General features: G+C 50.0%; 2 protein-coding genes across 2 annotated transcripts; both read left to right on the top strand.

The window, feature by feature from the left end:
* Positions 1-1,614: 1,614 nt before the first annotated feature.
* LOC309890560 (olfactory receptor 14A16-like) lies at positions 1,615-2,547 on the top strand (the record flags this gene model as incomplete). The annotated part of the gene is made up of 1 exon (XM_082784984.1): positions 1,615-2,547. The coding sequence occupies one exon, from the start codon at positions 1,615-1,617 to the stop codon at positions 2,545-2,547; it is 933 nt and encodes a 310-aa protein (XP_082641110.1).
* A 1,835-nt stretch (positions 2,548-4,382) lies between these two features.
* LOC309890559 (uncharacterized protein) lies at positions 4,383-22,651 on the top strand (the record flags this gene model as incomplete). The annotated part of the gene is given in 4 exon segments (XM_082784983.1): positions 4,383-4,695; positions 4,698-5,287; positions 13,024-13,088; positions 21,432-22,651. Coding segments are annotated over 4 exon segments (1,923 nt in total). The 3' UTR covers positions 22,387-22,651.

Below are 22,651 nucleotides of genomic sequence, written 5' to 3'. Positions count from 1 at the left end.
GGACAGCAAACAAAGAAGGAGGTGCCTTCGTTGGCTCAGTTGTAACCTTTCCATCAGCAGGGAGAAGGAAGATCCATCCCTGTCCTTGCAGGAGTGTCCTGCCTAAAAACAGGGCATGGAAAGGTGATCCTTGGACCTCATCCATTTTCTGAATAAGGAAGGACAGTGCTGGAAATGAGATTCCTTCAGCAGCTGAAGGAAGGAAAATCAGTAATTACTTCAGTGTGTTTCAAAGCTGGTTCCCCTGGAGGCCCAGGGAGATCTCAAAAGACATAAGAGAGGGGAGAGACAGAGAGGCGTTGGGCTGGAGCTGTGCTGCTGAACTGGGCCGGGCTCCTGGGCCCAAGGGGAGCTCCTGGCAAGCGGGCAGCACTGCAGAGAGACAGCTCTGCCCAGGAGCAGCTCCTCTGCACAGCGCAGCAGGGCTGGGGGCACTGCCTGCAGGGGACAAGGGTGGCTGAGAGAAGGGAGGGTGATATTAAAGGCAGTGTGGAGTGGGGGATGCTGAGAGCTCACTGCAGGAGAAATCTTCAGAGCCCTGAACAGGGTAAGTCTCTCTCTGCAGGGCAATGCAGGTGTTGTTCCTGGTGCCATCTCCAGATTTGATGACAGATCCAACAGCCTATGGGATCTTTCAGGAGAACTCTCAGAGTTTCTTTGGATAACAGAAGAATGTCAAGCTCCAGAGCAGGGATTACCTACCAAAGCTGTCAGAGGGACAGGACATGAGGGTTCCTTCTCTTGGGGCTGGCTTCAGGCTGTGCAAGCAGGGTGCAGGCACGGGTGCCCAGGGCTATGGTGCATAGCAGGGTCCCTGCTGTGCCTCAGCGGCTGTGTGCTGGGGCAGGGCCTCTGCTGCCTGAGAGGCTCAGCACTCAGCCTGCCCGGGGAGCTACCCAGGACACTGCGGGGAGAAGCTGTGGCTGGAAGGACCAAAAAGCCAGGGCAGAGCAGGGTCCTGCTGCTGGCAGGGGGCTGCTACATGGGCCAGGCTCCTCATATCTCCCCAGCACCCCCAGGGCATTTCTGGGGGAGATTCTTGAAAGGGAAGAACAACACCTGCTGTAACTGAAGGGATGGCACTCTCTGAGGTCTCATTTTTTAATTTCCTGCTTTGGATGACAGTCAGGAAGATGATAATGGTGTTGTTAGGATTGTAGAAGGGACCTAAACTCATAGAGTATTACAGTTAAAAGAGATGTGTAGGTCTTTGAGGAACCTCAAAACTTCACTCCGCACCCTTTAGCCTACAGACAGCATCAGCACAACCTTCATTGTTTCTTGTGGGATTGGTGAATGTCCTTCTCAGCACTTGTAAATAGGGAGATACCTCTGGCCAGTGGATGCCAGAGATGCACCCCTGGTGTTCTTTACCCGCAGCACTGATTACTGCTGAGATTACAGAGGATCTTCATGGTCTCTGTGGCATCTTTAGGCAGACAGATGTAGAGCTCCAGGCAGGAGCAAGTCTTCTTGAGATGAAGATGCAGTGAGGATACAGCCTTGGTGAGGATGTTTTCTATGAAATAAGGTTTAGTTTTTGCTCAGAAAAGTCTCTCTAACATGTCACTGCCTATTACTCCATGCACAGGCAACCATGCCCTGAGACAGCAAATGTCCAACAGCACCTTCCCCACTGAGTTCCTCCTCCTGCCATTCGCAGACAAACGTGAGCTGCAGCTCCTGCACTTTGGGCTCTTCCTGGGCATCTACCTGGCTGCCCTCCTGGGCAATGGCCTCATCCTCACAGCCGTAGCCTGTGACCACCGCCTCCACACCCCCATGTACTTCTTCCTCCTCAACCTCGCCCTCCTCGACCTGGGCTGCATCTCCACCACTGTTCCCAAAGCCATGGACAATTCCCTCTGGGACACCAGGGCCATTTCCTCCTACGGATGTGCTGCTCAGATTTTATTCCTTGTCTTTTTCATTTCAGCAGAGTTTTCTCTTCTCACCGTCATGGCTTATGACCGTTATGTTGCCATCTGCAAACCCCTGCACTACGGGACAATAATGGACAGCAGAACTTGTGTCAACATGGCAGAAGTGGCCTGGGGCATTACTTTTGTCTATGCTGTGCTGCACACTGTCAATACCTTTTCCCTTCCCCTCTGCCAAGGCAATGCCCTGGACCAGTTCTTCTGTGAAATTCCCCAGATCCTCAAGCTGTCTTGCTCTGATGCCTACCTCAGAGAAGTTGGGCTTCTTGTGGTTAGTGCCTGCTTAGCATTTGGATGTTTTCTTTATGTTGTGCTCTCCTATGTGCAGATCTTCAGGGCAGTGCTGAGGATCCCCTCACAGCAGGGACGGCACAAAGCCTTTTCCACATGCCTCCCTCACCTGGCCGTCGTCTCCCTGTTCATCAGCACTGGATTATTTGCCTATCTGAAGCCCCCCTCTGTATCCTCCTCCTCCCTGAATCTTTTGCTGGCAGTTTTGTATTCAGTGGTGCCTCCAGCAGTGAACCCCCTCATCTACAGCATGAGGAACAAGGAGCTCAAGGATGCAGTGTGCAAATTGGTAACTGGATATTTTCAGAACCAATAAACTGCCATTCTTCCTCTGCATATCATTTATAATGTAGCTCATTACAGGCCTAGAAGTTGGAAATTTGTGTGTGGTTGTGTTGCATTATCTTATCTTTGATTTATATGTGATGGTGTTGCACACAAAGGTATCATTATTCATCCCCTTCCATTTCAGTATCTACCTGTCTGTGTGACTCTGAGACATGGAATAAATGAGAAGCCAAGCTCTGTGTATTTAAATAAAAGAAAGAACCCTGCTGTGATTTGCTTGCCTGAGATTCTTCCTCAGAGACCTGTGGTGGAGCTGCAGGGGCACTTGGATGTGTGCAAAGGTGGAGGGAAAGAGTCCTGGCACAGCAGCACTGCCAGGGAGTCCCAGGATTAATTTTATTTTGTTTTGTTTTGTTTTGTTTTGTATTGTTTTATTTTATTTTATTTTATTTTATTTTATTTTATTTTATTTTATTTTATTTTATTTTATTTTATTTTATTTTATTTTATTTTATTTTATTTTATTTTATTTTATTTTTGTTTTATTTTATTTTTATTTTTATTTATTTTATTATTTTATTATTATTATTTTTTTTCCCAAGCTTCCCTCTTTCACCTCCCACATTCTTCTTCAGAGCCCTTCTGTTACTGTGAGGACTGATTCTTCTTGTTGCTCAGGAGAGGCAGGAGAGCATGGAACATACAGAACATGAGTCTGTCCAGCGTGGAGGCAACCAGGTGCTAAAGCATTCAAGGTGCTAAATCAGCGCAAGGAGAGCTCTGCAACTCCAGGAAACACAGCAGGCATAGGGAAAACAATCCGCTGGATTTGTTGTTATTCCTCTGGTTGAATTTCATATACTGAATACAGTGAAAAACAGCTCCCAACATTGGAAATGAGTTGGACTTGATGCTTCTTGTGGGTCCTGTCCAGCTCAGACTATTCCATGAGTCTCTGACTCTGAAGAAGGCGATCTATTTGTGCGCAGCCTCCATGGCCAAGGAACCACTTGTGTGGGAGGCACTCAGTGGCAGTGCCCCACACCAGCTGGCTCTGCCTTCCCAGCCTGACCAGCACGGCCCTGCAGAGTGCCCCCATGGCCCTGTGCACCACAGCCCCCTCGCTCTGCAAAGCAGCACCACCAGCTTTGGGGCTGTGGGCAGCATGGGCAGGGGCTGCAGGAATGGCTGCTCAGGCCAGCCCAGACGTGCTGGGCTGGGGCAAGGCTGTGTGGGACATGGGGTGTCCCGGGAGCAGAGCAGGGCGCTGAGTGTGTGCAGTGGTACTGCCTGAGGAGCCCCAGGGCCAGCAGTATGGTGCTGTGCTGTGCTGGGGAGTGGGGCTGGACTGGGGGGCTGCAGGATGTCTGAGAAGGTGGAGTGGCGGGGTTTACATCCTGCAGATGGCAGCAGCAGGGACACTGCTACTGACCTCCTCTTCTCCATTTCCTGTTTGTGTGCCATCCCAGCATGGGCTGTTCTGCTGGTCTGGGCTGGGGAGAGGAAAGGAGGTGTGGAGAGCTGGGGAGGGTTTGGGCTGGGGTGGCCTCCTGAGAGGACAGCAAATGTCCAACAGCAGCTTCCCCAACGTGTTCCTCCTCTTGCCATTCGCAGACACACGCGAGCTGCAGATCCTGAAGGAAGGACTCCTCTAGAGCCTGAAGCAGCCCCTGCTCGCAGTGCCTCCCTCAGCCAACAGCAGCTGCAGCTTGAGCAGGAGAGCTGCAGAACAGTTCTCGTGCTAAGAGAAAGGCTCTGTTTGGGGGTGCTATATGACTTGCATTAGGTTTTCCTCAGAGAAGTCTGTTCTAACTTTGTTTTGCTTTCTCCTCTTCAGCAGACAGCCTTGTCCAAAGTCAGAGAATGCCCAACAGCAGCTTCCCCAATGAGTTCCTCCTCCTGCCATTCACAGACATGCACGAGCTGCAGCTCCTGCACTTCGCGCTCTTCCTGGGCATCTACCTGGCTGCCCTCCTGGGCAATGGCCTCATCCTCACTGCTGCAGCCTGTGACCACCATCTCCACACCCCCATGTACTTCTTCCTCCTCAACCTCGCCCACCTTGACCTGGGCACTAGTACCACCACTGTTCCCAAAGCCAAGGCCAACTCCCTATGGGATACCACAGCCATTTCCTACACAGGTTGTGCTGCTCAGGTTTTTTTATTTTTCTTTTTTTTTCAGCAGAGTTTTATCTTCTCACCATCATGGCCTACGACCGCTACGTTGCCATCTGCAAACCCCTGCACTATGGGAGCCTCCTGGGCAGCAGAGCTTGTGCCCAGATGGCAGCAGCTGCCTGGGGCAGTGGCTTTCTCTATGCTGTCCTGCACACGGCCACTACATTTTCCCTGCCCCTCTGCCAAGTCAATGCCCTGGACCAGTTCTTCTGTGAAATCCCCCAGATCCTCAAGCTCTCCTGCTCTCATGCCTATCTCAGGGAAGGTCAGCTTCTCATCTTTAGTGCCTGTTTAACCATTGTATGTTTTGTCTTCATTGTGGTGTCCTATGTGCAGATCTTCAGGGCCGTGCTGAGGATGCCCTCTGAGCAGGGCCGGCACAAAGCCTTTTCCACATGCCTCCCTCACCTGGCTGTGGTCTCCCTGTTTCTCAGCACTGTCATGTTTGCCCACCTGAAGCCCTCCTCGATCTCTTCCGCATACCTGGACTTGTTGGTGTCATTTCTGTACTCGGTAGTGCCTCCAGTAGTGAACCCCCTCATCTACAGCATGAGGAACCAGGAGCTCAAGGATGCCTTGAGGAAACTGGTGCATTGTTGTGTTTCAGAAACAAGAAATTTCCCTTAATCTTCTGCATAAGAGTGATAATGTAAAGCATTTCAGGCACAAGATGAATTCTGGTGTCTTTTTGGACATTTTTAATAGTCTGCAGAGCAGCACCGTCTCAGGGCTGTATGGAATGGGAGTTGCATGGTGAAGGGGTGCAGCTCTGTCTGTCCAGGCCAGCACAGATGCACTCAGCTGCAAATTGTCCCCTGGGAGATTGTATGTCTCAGGAGAAGAGCAACTCCCTGTTTGTGTGCAGTGGAGATATGGGGAGAGAAACCCTTCGCTACTGGTGCCAGCAGCCACATTGTATACACACAGGAGAGATGAACACAAAGGAGCACAAAGGCCATCAGTTATTCCCACATATTTCATGAAGGCCAGTGGGGCAAGATAGTGTCACGAGGCCAAGTAACATCTCCTGGGAAGCCACCTGAGTGCAGTCCTGGGATGTGATTCCTTGAACCGAGGTCCATGTGCCCATTCCTCATGCCTTGGGGCATCTCAGAGGAGGGCAGAGCAGGAGAAAGCACCGCAGGGCTGAGGTGCCTTCCAGCCTCTGGCAGTGGCTACAGGACCAAGAGGGACATTGCAAGCACTGCAGTGCACTGCACGTGGTGTGCAAGTCAGGGACTCTATGACATTTGGAAAAGAGGGTGGGCCACTCAGGAAGACTATAAGGATGTTGTGAGGCTGTGCAGGGACAAAATTAGAAAGGTCAAAGCTCACCTGGAGCTTAATCTGGCTACTGCTGTTAAGAATAACAGAAAACGTTTTTATAAATATATAAACATGAAAAGAAGGACTAAGGAGAATCTCCATCCATTGCTGGATGTGGGGGGAAGCTTAGTGACAAGAGATGAGGAAAAGATGAGGTGCTTAATGCCTTCTTTGCCTCAATATTTAGTGGCAAGACCAGTTGTTCTCTGGATACCCAGTACCCTGAGCTGGTGTAAGGGGATAGGCAGCAGAATGTGGCCATCATAATCCACAAGGAAATGGTTGGCGAACTGCTACAGCACTTACATGTACGCAAATTGATGGGGCCGAATGGGATCCACCCAAGGGTACTGAGAGAACTGGCAGAGGAGCTGGCCAAGCCACTTTCCATCATTTATCAGCAGTCCTGGCTATGAGGGGAGGTCCCAGTCAACTGGCGACTAGCAAATGAGATGCCCACCTACAAAATGGCTGGAAGGAGGATCTTGGAACGACAAGCCTGTCAGTCTGAACTTGGTACTGGGGAAGCTCAAGGAAGCTCGTGCCATCACACGGCACTTGCAGGGCATCCAGGCAATCATGCCCAGCCAGCATGGGTTTATGAAAGGCAGATCCTGCTTAACACACCTGTTCTCATTCTATGACAAAGTGACACACTTAGTGGATGAGGGAAAGGCTGTGGCTGTGGCCTATCTTGACTTCAGTAAGACTTTCAACACTGTTTCCCACAGCATTCTCCTCGAGAAACTGACTGCTCATGGCTTGGTCTCATGTACGCTTTGTTGGGTTAGAAACTGGCTGGATAGCTGGGCCCAAAGAGTTGTGGTGAATTGAGTTAAATCCAGTTGGAGGCCAGTCACTAGAGGAGTCCCCCAGGGACTGGGGCCAATTCTCTTTAATATCTTTATCGATGATCTGAATGAGGGGATTGAGTGAACCCTCAGTAAATTTGCAGACCACACCAAGTTAGGTGCATATGTCTATCTGGTCGAGGGTAGGAGGGCTCTGCAGGAGGATCTGGATAGGCTGGACCGATGGGCTGAGGTCAGCTGAATGAAGTTCAACAAGACCAAGTGCCGGGTCCTGCACCTGGGGCACAACAACCCCAAGCAACGCTACAGGCTGGGAGATGAATGGTTGGAAAGATGCCAGGCAGAGAAGGACCTGGGAGTATTGGTGGATATGAGCCAGCAGTGTGCTCAAGTGGCCAGGAAGGTCAACAGCATCCTGGCTTGTATCAGAAGCAGTGTGGCCAGCAGGGCTAGCGAAGTGATCGTCCCCCTGTACTCGGCTCTGGTGAGGCCGCACCTCAAGTACTGTGTTCAGTTTTGGGCCCCTCACTAGAAGAAGGACATTGATGTGCTCAAGCAAGTCCAGAGAAGGGTGGTGAAGGGGTCTGGAGAACAAGTCTTATGAGGAGTGGCCGAGGGAGCTTCGGTTGTTTAGCCTGGGGAAAAGGAGGCTCAGGGGTGACCTTATCGCTCTCTACAGATACCTTAAAGGAGACTGTAGCGAGGTGGGGGTTGGTCTATTCTCCCACGTGGCTGGTGACAGGACGAGGGGGAATGGGCTAAAGTTGCGCCAGGGGAGTTTTAGGTTAGATGTTAGGAAGAACTTCTTTACTGAAAGGGTTGTTAGGCATTGGAATGGGCTGCCAAGGAAATGGTTGAGTCACTATCCCTTGAGGTCTTTGGAAGATCATAGAATCATAGAATCATAGAATATCCTGAGTTGGAAGGGACCCTTAAGGATCATCAAGTCCAACTCTTGACACCGCACAGGTCTACCCAAAAGTTCAGACCATGTGCCTAAGTGCACAGTCCAATCTCTTCTTAAATTCAGACAGGCTCGGTGCAGGGACCACTTCCCTGGGGAGCCTGTTCCAGTGTGCAACCACCCTCTCTGTGAAGAACCCCCTCCTGACGTCCAGCCTAAATTTCCCCTGCCTCAGCTTAACCCCGTTCCCGCGGGTCCTGTCACTAGTGTTAATGGAGAAAAGGTCTACTGCCTCTCGACACCCCCTTACGAGGAAGTTGTAGACTGTGATGAGGTCTCCCCTCAGCCTCCTCTTCTCCAGGCTGAACAGGCCCAGTGACCTCAGCCGTTCCTCGTACGTCTTCCCCTCAAGGCCTTTCACCATCTTCGTAGCCCTCCTCTGGACACTTTCCAACAGTTTCATGTCCTTTTTATACTGTGGTGCCCAGAACTGCACACAGTACTCGAGGTGAGGCCGCACCAGCGCAGAGTAGAGCGGGATAATCACCTTCCTTGACCTACTAGCGATGCCGTGCTTGATGCACCCCAGGACACGATTGGCCCTCCTGGCTGCCAGGGCACACTGCTGGCTCATATTCAACTTGCTGTCTACCACGACCCCCAGATCCCTCTCTTCTAGGCTGCTCTCCAGCGTCTCATCACCCAGTCTGTACATGCAGCCAGGGTTTCCCCGTCCCAGGTGCAGGACCTGGCACTTGCTTTTATTGAACTTCATGCGGTTGGTGATCGCCCAGCTCTCCAACCTGTCCAGATCCCTCTGTAAGGCCTTTACGCCCTCATTTGAGTCCACAACTCCTCCAAGTTTGGTGTCATCAGCAAACTTGCTCAAAATACCCTCTATTCCTACATCCAGATCGTTTATAAAAATATTGAAAAGTACCAGCCCTAAAATGGAGCCTTGAGGGACCCCACTGGTGACCGCCCGCCAGCCTGACACAGCCCCATTTACCATAACCCTTTGGGCCCTGCCCGTTAGCCAATTGCTCACCCATCGTATGATGTTTTTATTTAGCTGTATGGTGGACATTTTGTCCAGTAGGATCCTATGGGAAACCGTGTCAAAAGCCTTGCTGAAGTCCAAAAAAATCACATCAGCTGGTTTCCCTTGGTCCACCATACGGGTGATCTTATCATAAAAGGAAATCAGGTTAGTTAGGCAGGACCTACCCTTCACAAACCCATGCTGGCTGGGACCAATGACTGCTTTGTCCCCCAGGTGCGCCTCAATAAGTCCGAGAACCAACTTCTCCATGATTAGATGTTTAGATGTAGAGCTTAGTGATATGGTTTAGTGGAGGACTTGTCAGTGCTAGGTCAGAGGTTGGACTAGGTGATCTTGGAGGTCTCTCCCAGCCTAGATGATTCTGTGATTCTGTGACTCATGTCTCTCAACAGCCCCATGTGTATGAGGAACCGGTTCAGACATAAGCACCTCACACAGCCCTGGCATTGCTCTTTGTGCCTCCAGAAACAACCCCCAGTGTCCCTGTGAGATTTTTTCTCACCCCTTTACAGGTTCATTGCAGATGCCACTCTCTGCTATTTCACACTACCCTGCCTTTCTGGACTGGGCTGTCAAGCATTTGGATCAGCAAGATTTCTGGGGACTTGAAAATGAATTTAATTTAATTTAATTTAATTCTTTAATTCAATAACTCTTTCCCTTGGAGTGCTCTTCAAAGACAGAATAAGGGGAGGGAAAAAAAAAAAAAAAAAAAAAAAAAAAGCATTAGCAATGTTGGGAAATGTATTTTGGTAAGTGTGTGCATAAAACTATTCATCAAGAAAGCACGATTTTTTTATTGCATTTGTCCATGGTGCTGTCAATAGAAAACTGGGAAAATGAATAATGAACATTCATAGAAAAAAAGCTGGTGGTGCTGGCAAGCTCTTTCAGCTGTTACATCGAGTCCTTTTCTGTACAGGTTTCAACTGTTTCCTCAATCTACTTTCATGGCTGGTTTCAGTTTTCCAGTCAGAGGTGGCCACTACCTCCAGGATGTCCTGGGGTAGCCAAGGCACCCAGGTGGGACAAGTGACACAGGACCTAGGGGAGTCCTTCTGGAGCAAAAACTGGGGGGCAGGAACTGGGGCTGGGCCTCTCAGGGGCTGTGCAGGGGCTGCTTGGGTCCCCCATGGGGAGCAGCTCCTGCCAGGTCACCTGCTCCTGCGTGGGCTCCTCTCCAAGGCCTACAGGTCTGGCCCGGAATCTGCTCTGGAGAGGGTCCTCCACAGGCCACAGCCTCCATCAGTGCAGGTCCACCTGCTCCACCGTGGTACTCCATGGGCTGCAGGGGGACAGCCTGCTTCACGATAGTCCTCACCACAGGCCACAGGGGACTTTTGCTCCAGGACATGGAGCACCTCTCCCCCTCCTTCTTCACTGATCTTGGTGCCTGTAAGGCAGTTTCGCACTCCTCTCTCTCTCCCAGCTGCTGTTCTGCATTTTTTTTTTTTTCCCTGTCTTAAATATGCTCTCACAGAGGCACAAACAATGTCACTTATCGGCCCAGACCTGGCCAGCAGCAAGGCCCTTATCTAACATGGGACAGCTTCTGGATTCTTCTCACAGAAGCCACCCCAATGGCCCCCCACTACCAAAACCTTGCCACATAAATCCACCACATGCAGTCACATGGCATTCAAAGATGAATGTGAGGGACCATGGACCTTATCAGCTTGTGGGCCACAAGGAGGAGATGGGTGGGAATGCTCTGATGAGCTCAGCTCTGCCTCAGGATCTCCTGCCCCAGCAGGAGGAATGTGACTGTGGCAGTGACTGTGAGGTCACTTCTGTCTCTGCAGTTGATAGGGCAGCAGCAGCAACGTGTCACAGAAATGGACTGTGAGGTCACTTCTTTCTGAAGTAGTTGACAGGCCACACTTCTACCTAGGTTCTGTACTTTTCAGCTGACATCTGCCAGTGGTCCTGGTAGGCCAGCAGAAGGCACCTGTTTGGCATGCTGACTGTGGGATCCCCTCTGCCTACATACCCAGACAGAAAGAAGGCGCAGATATGGGTTGTCCTGTCCCTTCTGTTTGAGTCCACGAATGGACAGCAGGAGGCACAAGGCTTGGGTGTGTCTAAACAAGAAGCTGCAAGGCCAGCAGAAGGACCGTGGTTTGGAAGATGCTGGTGAGGTGACTTCTATCTGGTTGGCTGACAGGCCACAAGAAGGCCAATGGATTGGGATGCCTGCTTTAGGACTGGTTTCCACCCAGGTGGAACTTTCTTTGGTGGTAGGAAAGAGCAGGAGAGGAAAACTGCCAGAAATTGCACCTTGGAAGGTTGGCACTGGCCACAAAGAGGAAAAAATGTCTCTCAAAGTATACTGCTGTGGTGCCAGAGGTCACCCAAAGAGTGTCCGTAATGAAACCCTGGCTTTGTTTTTCAAGGAACAGCTGGTGAAGGTTGATGAGACATTGGTGAAATGATGGAAATGCCAGGGTGAGAGCAAGGTGAAGAACAGAGATGTGTGTCTGTAGGCTTCCAGGAAATAGGACAAAGTGTGGGACAGCATAGGAAAGCTTGCAGAGGAGAAGGTGGAGGTTGCTGGCAAGAATGGAAGGCCCCAAAAGCCCTGACGTTTTTGTCCCTTATCTAGAGCTTATGAGGTGATGAGATGTAGTCATTGCAGTGAGGCCTCCTTGCTTCTTTGCAACCCTTGCAGAGGCAGGGAGGTGTCATACCACTGTTCTTCTCATGGCATCACACTGTTTAGAACATCCCACAGACCCCAGGAAGAGCCTTGAGATGGATATGGGGGTGCAGGATCTCCCCTCCCAGTGGCTGGAGTCAGGCCTTGGCTCTTCTGCTTCACCAAAACCAACCAAGACTTTTCTCAGCACAGTGCTTTGCCTGTCTGCAATCAAGGTCTCCAATTATCTGCCCTAACAAGTCCCTGAGGAGAATCTCTTGGTAACAGCCCTCAGTGGGGCCCATTAATACTCCAAGACACTTCAACTTTTCCTTCTGACTTTACTTGCTCAAGCGGTTACATCACTCTTCTCTCAGTACCTGAGCTTCATAGACTCAGCACCATAATACACCATGGAACTCATTAAAATGAAGAAACTTCTAACATTTCTTCCATAATTTGCTTCAAGCCTTCACACCTTGTGCAGCTAATTGCAGAGCTTGCATGATGTAATTAAGGAAGAAGATTCCAAAAAGCACCTAATACAAATCTTTTATTGCTTTAAAGGCTGAATTTTGCTGCATTTCAGTTTTGAGAATCATTCTCCTATTGGTATTCATCCAGGGTGATTTCTTTAGAGACCTGCATTGGGAGGAAAAGCAGAGTCTGAAGGTCCGATACCTCCACTGCCAGCAGTGGTCTTTGTCCCTGTAGCTGCAGCCCAGCCCAGCACATGAAACCTTTTCTAAGACAAGTCAGGGATTCCTTGGGAAAATAAATAAATAAATGAAATGAAATGAAAAGAAATGAAAAAAATAAAATAAAATAAAATAAAATAAAATAAAATAAAATAAAATAAAATAAAATAAAATAAATAAAATTGAAATGACCATTGGAATCTGAGAAATTCAGCCTGAATCTTTGTTGATACCTGGACATCCATGGTCTCTCTTGGGTCTTCTGTGGAAAACTCAGGATGAAAACTAAAGAAAATATATCTTCAAGTGGCTGTAGCTGTACCCATGAGTTTGGCTGCTTTTGGGAAATTGTCCCCTTCCAGCCACAGAAAACTAAATTGAGTAATGTGAAAAGACCTGCCCAGTCAATAGAGTAGAGCAAAGTCATGCTTCCTGTGCTATAGATGCAGAAGGCAAAAGAACTGCATTGTGCCTCAATGGACGTGTAACCCAGGTCATGCAACTTTACCTTAGTACTGACAAGTCCATCCCTAAACCATGCTACTAAGTTCTACATCTACACATTGGCTCTCCAGCCGATGAACCAGCTCATGGATGGCAATCAGGGAGTCTCAGTTAGCGTGACGCTGCCTCAGGTGCACCACCATGGTAGCCATTGGCACCTGCTGTTCTTCAACCCTCAGCAAACCCACAACAGAAGGATTCTGTGGAAGGTCAAGCAAGGTAGACAACTCTTTAATGTCCTCCGTCTCCAAGGCTGCTATGCCAAAGCCCCACCTGTGCTCTTTTGGAACTTTGAAGTACCCATTCCTGAAGAAGACTATGTCTTGGATGCACATAGCCTCCGGGCCAGTCCCAATGGGGAGCTTTTGCCATTCCTTCCCAGTTCGACTCACTTCAGCCTCCAAGACAGTTAACTCTTGGGACCCACCTGTCACTTCAGAAATACAGGTGGGTTCTACCTCTTTATAGCTTGATGGCATTAAGGTACACTGTGCACCGGTGCCCAGTAGAGCCTGATATATTTGTGGGTCTGATGTGCCAGGCCATTAAATATACACAGTCCAGTAAACCTGATTGTCCCTTTCCTCCCCGCCTTCCCCTGGCTGGAAGCAGGACCCCTCTAGTCCTGCTCATAGTATTCATTACTGTGTCTGGTACACGGCCCACCAGAAACACGTCCCACCATGGCACTGTCATACTACAGGGCAGGGGAGAGGGAGCTGACAGCCAAGGGATGCAGGAGATGGTGCCCAATTCGGTGCAAGAGATGGGGCCCAGCAGAGAATCACAGAATCACAGAATCACAGAATTTCTAGGTTGGAAGAGACCTCAAGATCATCGAGTCCAACCTCTGACCTAACGCTAACAGTCCCCACTAAACCATATCCCTAAGCTCTACACCTAAACGTCTTTTGAAGACTTCCAGGGATGGTGACTCCACCACTTCCCTGGGCAGCCTGTTCCAATGCCTAACAACCCTTTCAGTAAAGAAGTTCTTCCTAACATCTAACCTAAAACTCCCCTGGCTCAACTTTAGCCCATTCCCCCTCATCCTGTCACCAGGCACGTGGGAGAACAGACCAACCCCCACCTCGCTACAGCCTCCCTTGAGGTACCTATGGAGAGCGATAAGGTCGCCCCTGAGCCTCCTTTTCTCCAGGCTGAACAAGCCCAGCTCCCTCAGCCGCTCCTCGTAGGACTTGTTCTCCAGGCCCCTCACCAGCTTCGTCGCCCTTCTCTGCACCCGCTCAAGCACCTCAATGTCCTTCTTGTAGTGAGGGGCCCAAAACTGAACACAGCACTCGAGGTGCGGCCTCACCAGAGCTGAGTACAGGGGGACAATCACCTCCCTAGCCCTGCTGGCCACACTGCTTCTTATACAAGCCAGGATGCCGTTGGCCTTCTTGGCCACCTGAGCACACTGCTGGCTCATATTCAGCCGACTATCCACCATCACTCCCAGGTCCTTCTCTGCCTGGCAGCTCTCCAACCACTCCTCTCCCAGACTGTAGCGTTGCTTGGGGTTATTGCACCCCAGGTGCAGGACCCGGCACTTGGCCTTGTTGAACTTCATGCAGTTGACCTCAGCCCATCGGTGCAGCCTATCCAGATCCTCCTGCAGAGCTTTCCTACCCTCAAGCAGATCGACACACGCACCTAACTTGGTGTCATCTGCAAACTTACTGAGGGTGCACTCGATGCCCTCGTCCAGATCATCGATGAAGATATTAAAGAGGACCGGCCCCAGCACCGAGCCCTGGGGGATGCCACAAGTGACTGGCCTCCAACTGGACTTGACTCCATTCACCATGACTCTTTGGGCCCGGCTATCCAGCTAGTTTCTAACCCAATGAAGCGTGTGCCAGTCCAAGCCAAGAGCAGCCAGTTTCTTGAGGAGAATGCTGTGGGAGACGGTGTCAAAAGCCTTGCTGAAGTCAATGTAGACCACATCCACAGCCTTTCCCTCGTCCACCCAGCGCGTCACTTTGTCATAGAAGGAGATCAGGTTCGTCAAGCAGGACCTGCCTTTCATAAACCCATGCTGACTGGGCCTGATTGCCTGCTTGCCCTTCAAGTGCTGTGTGATGACTCTCAGGAGGATCTGCTCCATGAGCTTCCCTGGCACTGAGGTCAAACTGACAGGCCTGTAGTTTCCCGGGTCTGCCCTCCGGCCCTTCTTGTAGATGGGTGTCACGTTTGCTAGCTGCCAGTCAACTGGGACCTCCCCCAATCACCAGGACTGCTGATAAATGATGGATAGTGGCTTGGCCAGCTCCTCTGCCAGTTCTCTCAGTACCCTTGGGTGGATCCCATCCGGCCCCATCGACTTGTGCACATCCAAGTGCCGTAGCAGGTCACCAACCAGTTCTTCATGGATAGTGAGGGCCACATCCTGCTCCCCATCCCCTTCCATCAGCTCAGGGTACTGAGTATCCAGAGAACATCCGGTATTGCCGCTAAAGACTGAGGCAAAGAAGGCATTGAGCACCTCTGCCTTTTCCTCATCTCTTGTAACTAAGTTTCCCCCCGCATCCAGTAAAGGATGGATATTCTCCTTAGTCCTCCTTTTTGTGTTGATGTATTTATAGAAACGTTTATGTTATCTTTAACAGCAGTAGCCAGAGTGAGCTCCAGATGAGCTTTGGCCTTCCTAATTTTGTCCCTGCACAGCCTCGCTACATCCTTATAGTCCTCCCTAGTGGCCTGCCCACTTTTCCAAAGATTATAAACCCTCTTTTTTCTCCTAAGATCAAGCCACAATTCTCTGTTGAGCCAGGCGGGTCTTCTTCCCCTCCAGCTCATCTTTGGGCAAGTGGGAACAGACCGTTCCTGTGCCATTAAGATTTCCCTCTTGAAGAGCGCCCAGCCTTCCTGGACCCCCCTGCCCTTCAGAACCGCCTCCCAAGGGACTCTACCAAGTAGTGTCCTGAGCAGCTCAAAGTCAGCCCTCCGAAAGTCCAATACAGCGGTTTTATTGGTCACCTTCCTGGCCTCGCCAAGAATAGTGAACTCCACCATTTCGTGGTCACTCTGCCCAAGACAGCTCCCGATGATCACGTCCTCCACCAGTCTTTCTCTGTTTGTGAAGAGAAGGTCTAGTGGGGCACCACCCCTGGTAGGTTCACTAACCAGCTGCGTCAGGAAGCTATCTTCCACGCTCTCCAGAAACCTCCTAGACTGCTTTCTCAGGGCTGTGTTGTGCTTCCAGGATATGTCAGGGAAGTTGAAGTCCCCCACGAGAACAAGCACTGAAGATTTCGCAACTTCTGTCAGTTGCCTGTAGAACTCCTCATCCGTCTCCTCATCCTGGTTCGGCGGTCTATAGCAGACCACGACCAGGATGCTCCTTACTGCTGGATGGCTGTCTGTGGGAAGCTGGAGTGAGGCCTCTGCACCCTCACCTGGGAGGGAAGAGCTGAGATCCATCTCAGGCCCCCGGGGACAAGGTGAGGATTCTGTCCAGCTGCACATGGACTTGGGTCTTCTTTGCTCTCAGCTGTCTCCCTTTTCTTGTACATTAATCACATTCAAGTACATGAATGTGATTGTTGTCCTAAGCATTACAGGGGTAACTGCAAAAAAATGAAGCAAGGGAAATATGCTTTCCACAACTCTGTGGTCAGATGAGTTGTTCACAAGGCTCATTCATCTGACAAGTGGACTGAACTAGAGGTTGCTCCATGTTCCTGCTTCCCTCCTGCTTCATAACAGGAACACCTCCTCTGGAGCCCACAGCAGCCCCTGCTCCCAGTGCCACTCTCATCCAGCACCAGCCACTGCTCAAGCAAGAGAGCTGCAGACAGGTTCTCCTGCAAAGAGAAAGGCTGGTCTGGGGGGCTATTCTAAGACTTGCAATAGGTGTTCCTTGGAGAAGTCTGTTCTAACTTTGTCCTGCCTTCTTCTCTTCAACAGACAGCTGTGTCCAATGTCAGCAAATGTCCAACACCAGCTTCCCCAATGAGTTCCTCCTCCTGGCATTCGCAGACACACGGGAGCTGCAGCTTCTGCACTTTGGGCTCTTCCTGGGCATCTACCTGGCTGCCCTCCTGGGCAATGGCCTCATCCTCACCACAGCCTGCGACCACCACCTACACACCCCCACGTACTTCTTCCTCTTCAACCTTGCCCTCCTTGACCTGGGCTCCATCTCCACCACTGTCCCCAAAGCAATGGCTAATTCCCTGTGGGACACCAGGGCCATTTCCTTCTTTGGCTGTGTTACCCAGGTCTTTATGTTTGTTGCATTTGTCACAGCAGAGTTTTATCTTCTAATCATCATGGCCTATGACCGCTACATTGCCATCTGCAAACCCCTACACTATGGGAGAATAATGGCCAGCAAAACTTGTGTCAACATGGCAGAAGCTGCCTGGGGCAATGGCTTTCTCTATGCTGTGCTGCACACTGCCAATACCTTTTCCCTCCCACTCTGCCAAGGCAATGTCTTGCACCAGTTCTTCTGTGAACTTCCCCAGATCCTCAAGCTCTTCTGCTCAGATGCCTACCTGAGAGAAGTTGCATTCCTCATCTTTAGCGTTTGCTCAGGTACTGCATTTTTTGCTTTTCTGTTGCTGTCCTATGTGCAGATCTTCAAAGCTTTGCTGAGGATCCCCTCACAGCAGGGACAGAACAAAGCCTTTTGCACGTGCCTCCCTCACCTGGCCATTGTCTCCCTGTTCATCAGCAATATCATGTTTGCTTATCTGAAGCCCCCCTCTATTTCCTCCTCATCCCTTGATCTCTTGCTGGCAGTTCTGTACTCGGTGGTGCCTCCAGCAGTGAACCCCCTCATCTAGAGCATGAGGAACAAGGAGCTCAAGGATGCTGTTAGGAAACTGATTTGGGGAATGTTTTTCAGTACTCATAAAGTTTTTTTCACTCTCCAGAAGTGAAAATTGTGCATCCCATTCCAACACTTTTTTTTTTTTTTGCTTCTTTGTTTGTTTTTATCATTATTAATAAAATTGCTTTTTCCTTATTGTCATTTTGACTGTTTTTGCTCCTTGCATTCTGATATAAATGTTTGGATTCTTCCCACTACAATGAATGACTGAAACTGCTCTGTATCATATAAATGCTTTATACATGTACAAGTAACTGTGAGTCAGTGAAGGCTCTCATAACACTTTTGGTAATAAACAGGATAACTCATGTACACTGCCTGAAGGCTGGAATTTCCTAGCCAAGCCAGTGTCAAGAATAGGCCCAAAGAATTGCTCCCTACAAGAGTCTCTTCCTGCTTTGGTTCAGGATGGAATGGCTCATTGTTGCATTGTCACCTGTCAGAGACCAAGGGCTAGATTTAAGACTCACCTGTGGGTGTCTGCTCACAGCAGAGGCAGCTCATGGTCACTGCATTATGTAGCCAGGGCTATTCCCACATGTGGCCTGTAGGTGGTGTCCTTCAAGAGGGGAATCTGGAGCTGCCTCCAGAACCCAGGGTACCTCCAGGGACAGCGGAGCATGGCATGAGCACTGACTGCAGCCCCTCTGAAAGTGAGAGATCTCCCACTGCGTGCTCAGTCACAAGGAAAGAAGTAAACCCAGGTATTCACAGGGAAACTGCTACTCTGCAGTCTCAGAGAAGAAAGTCTCTGAGCCCAGCCCTGAGCTCTACAATATCAAAACACTCTCTAATATCAGGCACTACACCACTGAGCCTCCTTCATTGCCTGTCCCTTCTGAAGAACTTATGGCTATTCTTAGCAGCACTCCAGGGAGGCTGACGAGGCGTAGGCAAGCTTGAGAGGTCGGCCTGTGCAAAACTCATGAAGTTCAACAAGGCAAAGTTCAAGGTCCCACATGTCCTTGGGGTAATCCCAAGGACAAATACAGGCTGGGCAGAGAATAGATTGAAAGCAGCCCTGAGGAGAAGAATGTGGAGGTGTTGGTGGAGCTCACCATGAGCCAGCAGTGTGTGCTTGCAGCCCAGAAAGCCAACCATAACCTGGGCTACATCAACAGAAGCATAGCCAGCAGGGCAGGGGAGGGGATTCTCCCCCTCTACTCTCCTCTCACGAGACCCCACACAGAATACTTTGTTAGCTCTGGGGCTCCCAGGACAAGAAGGAAGTGGGAATATTAGAACAAGTCCATAGGAGGGCCACAAAGATGATCACAGGGCTCAAGGTCCTCTCCTATGAAGGCAGGCTGAGAGTTGTGTTTTTTCAGCTTGCAGAAGAGAAGGCCCTGAGGAGACCTTCTAGCAGCCTTCCAATACCTAAAGGGGGCTGTCCTGGTTTCAGTTAGGACAGAGTTGGTTTTCTTCCTAGTAGCTGGTGGAATGCTGTCTTTTGGCTTGGGATAAGGGGAGTGCTGATAACATGTTGATGTTATAATTGTTGCAGAGCAGTGCTTACACCAAGCCAAGGACGTTTCAGCTTCTCACCTTCCAAGAGGCCAAAGACTGCTCTCCCGAAGACCAGAGTTGTGAGCTTGCTATTTGCCAGCTGTGCTGCCCTCCTGCAGGATCAACTCCACCATGGTCCCTGCAGGGAACATTGTGGAACATCAGCCCCGAGATCCCTTTCTGCAGAGTTATGCTCCATCCACTTGTCCCTCAGTCTATATGTATATTCAGGAATACACGGCCTGATGTACAGAATCTGGCACTAGTTCTTGTTGAATTTTATATTGTAGGCGACTGACCAATGTTCCAATCTATCAAGATGTCTCTGTAACGCCCCTCTACACTCAACTCAATTGACTAAGCCTACTAATATAGCAGATGTAGGGCAGTCTACTCATGTGCCTAAGCTTTCAAACACCTTTTAGAAAGTACTGTCTCTAAAGTACCGCTTCTCCATTAATCTACTCCCACTTTTGGGAATGAGAGAGATATGTTAAAGGGGAGGTTTATATTATTTAGCTAAATGACAAGGGACAGCTTCCAGGTTAGTGACAAGGCACAAAGGGAGGCCACATTTTTAGGCAGTCTGCACTGACAAAACTCTAATACCTACATTCCCAGTCTCTGAAGTCCTAACTTAAAGGATTACTGCTTAGTCGGACATCCTCGGGCACCTCAAATGTCAAGTGGTGTTTACATTTGAACAACTCACTGCTCTTCTCTATCTCCTTTAATTACCGTGGGAGCTTAGCCTAGAGTATTTTTTACATATCTGAACAGAGGTGAGAGAAATCCCAAATTATTTGGGTTTGTGGCTGATATGGAAGGTTCTGGGCCCCATTACAGGCCTAGGACATCAAACTCAGAATGAGATGCATCAGTTGACTCCCTGTGATCACTTCCCTCAGCTTGGGAAAATGTGATCCCTGCCAATCACATTCTGGGTGTCCTGCCTAAAAGTGGAAGATGACAAGGGAATTCTTTGATGAAACTTCTCCTGCTACAAGAAATGACACTGCTTGAAGTAAGTATCTCTCCTCAGCTGTGGGAGGGAACATCAGGGTTTGCTTCAGCCTGTTTCAATGTTGATAACCCTAGAGACCCAGGGATATCTCAAGGGACACAAGACAGGGCGGAGACAGTGAGGCCCTGGGCTGAAGCTGTGCTGCTGAGCTGGGTTGGGCTCTTGGACCCAGTGGGAGCTCCTGGCAAGCGGGCAGCACTGCAGAGAGACAGCTCTGCCCAGCTCTGCACAGCGCAGCAGGGCTCGGGGCACTGCCTGCAGGGGACAAGGATAACTTATAGAAGGGAGGGAGATGTTAAAGGCAGTGTGGAGGGGGGATGCTGAGAGCTCAGTGCGGGAGAAATCTTCACAGCCCTGAACAGGGTAAGTCTCTGGCTGCAGGGCAGCACAGCTGTTGTTCCTGATGCCATCTGCAGATTTGCTGGCAAATCCCACAGTCTACGGGAGCTTTCAGGAGCACTCTGCTTTCTCTATGGTAGAGAAGAATGACAAAGTCCAGAGCAGGGATTCTCTGCCGTAAATAACAGAGGGACAGGACATGAGGGTTCCTTCTAGAGGGGCTGGCTGTTGGCTGTGCAGCCGTTGTGCAGGCAGGGGTGTCCAGGGCTGTGGTGCAGAGCAGGGTCCCTGCAGTGCCCCAGGGGCTGTGTGCCGTGGCAGGGCCTCTGCTGCCTGCCAGGCTCAGCACTCAGCCTGCCTGGGGAGCTGCCCAGGGTGCTGTGGGGAGAAGCTGAGGGTAGAAGGGAAGGAAGGAGCTGTGACAGGGCAGGGCAGGGTCCTGCTGCTGCCCGGAGGCTGCTCCCTAGATCAGGCTGCTCACATTTCCACAGCACCTCCATTGCATTTCTGGGAGAGATTCTTCACAGGGAAGACCAATGTCTGCTGTATCTGAAGGGAAGGCACTCTGTGGAGTTTCTACTTTCACTTTTCTGTTTTGAAGGGCAGCTAGGGGGATGGTAATAGAGTTGTCAGGTTTGAATGAATGACTGAAGATCAGAGAACATTACACTGAAAGGTCTGTCGGTCTTTGAGGAAACTCACAATTTTGTTCCACACCCTTTCACCTAGAGAGCACCAAAACCACTGTCACTCTTTCTTGAAAGATTGTTGGATATCCTGCTCAGGATCTGCAAATAGGGAAATACCTCTGGCCAGTGTGCACCTGAGATCCATACCTGGTGCTCTTTACCAGATGCTGTAAAGTAGTACTGACTTCTGATCTCACAGAGGATCTGCCTGATCCCTGACACCCTTAGACAGAAAAAAACATGGCTCACAGGGAAGAAGCAGTGTGTCTTGCTGTGGAGGGTTCTGTGAAATATGTTCGAGGTTTTGGTCACAGAAGTCTACCTAACTTGTGTCTGTCTTTTCCACCATGGACAGCCAGCCATGCCCTGAGACTGCAAATGTCCAACAGGAGCTTCCCCAACGAGTTCCTCCTCCTGCCATTTGCAGACACACGTGAGCTGCAGCTCCTGCACTTCGGGCTCTTCCTGGGAATCTACCTGGCTGCCCTCCTGGGCAATGGCCTCATCCTCACTGCTGTAGCCTGCGACCACCACCTCCACACCCCCATGTACTTCTTCCTCTTCAACCTTGCCCTCCTTGATCTGGGCACTATTACCACCACTGTCCCCAAAGCCATGGCTAATTCCGTGTGGGACACCAGGGCCATTTCGTACGTGGGTTGTGCTACCCAGATTTTTATGTTTGCTCTCTTCGTCGCAGCAGAGTTTTCTTTCCTCACCATCATGTCCTATGACCGCTATGTTGCCATCTGCAAACCCCTGCACTATGAGACAATAATGGACAGCAGAACTTGTGCCAACATGGCAGAAGCTGCCTGGGGAAGTACTTTTGTCTATGCTGTGCTGCACACTGCCAATACCTTTTCCCTTCCCCTCTGCCAAGGCAATGCTCTGGACCAGTTCTTCTGTGAAATTCCCCAGATCCTCAAGCTCTCCTGCTCTGATGCCTACCTCAGAGAAGTTGGGCTTCTTGTGGTTAGTGTCTGTTTATTATTTGGGTGTTTTGTTTTCCTTGTGCTGTCGTATGTGCAGATCTTCAAGACTGTGCTGAGGATCCCCTCACAGCATGGACGGCACAAAGCCTTTTCCACGTGCCTCCCTCACCTGGCTGTTGTCTCCCTGTTCATCAGCACTGGCACATTTGCCTACCTGAAACCCTCCTCCATGTCCTCCTCCTCCTTGAATCTTATGCTGGCAGTTCTGTACTCGGTGGTGCCTCCTGCAGTGAACCCCCTCATCTACAGCATGAGAAACCAGGAACTCAAGGATGCAGTTAGGAAAATGATGACAGAATGTTTCTCAGAGGCATTAATCTTCCTGTTTTCGTCTACATATCACACATAATGTAACTTGTTACAAGCCCTGATTTTCTACTTTTAATTTTATTTTTATTTATTTTGTTTTATTATTTTTATTTTGTTTTTAATTGTTATTTCTTCAGTTGTCATAGTGTTTTCCACAAAGATATGACATTATTCATTCCCTTCTACAGGCAAAGAAGAGCTCTGCTACACTAGGTAACACAGCAGCCATAGAGAAAGGAGCCTGGTGAATTATTTGGCATTCCTCTAGTGAAAGCAGTGGATCTAGTGAATCACCCCAAAAGACT

The sequence above is a fragment of the Aythya marila genome (genome assembly GCF_965140915.1).
Source record: "Aythya marila genome assembly, contig: HAP1_HAP1_SCAFFOLD_169, whole genome shotgun sequence".
Classification (NCBI taxonomy): Eukaryota; Metazoa; Chordata; class Aves; order Anseriformes; family Anatidae; genus Aythya; species Aythya marila.
The sequence above is the reverse complement of the archived record's forward strand: the minus strand, read 5'-3'. Positions and strand labels throughout refer to the sequence as shown.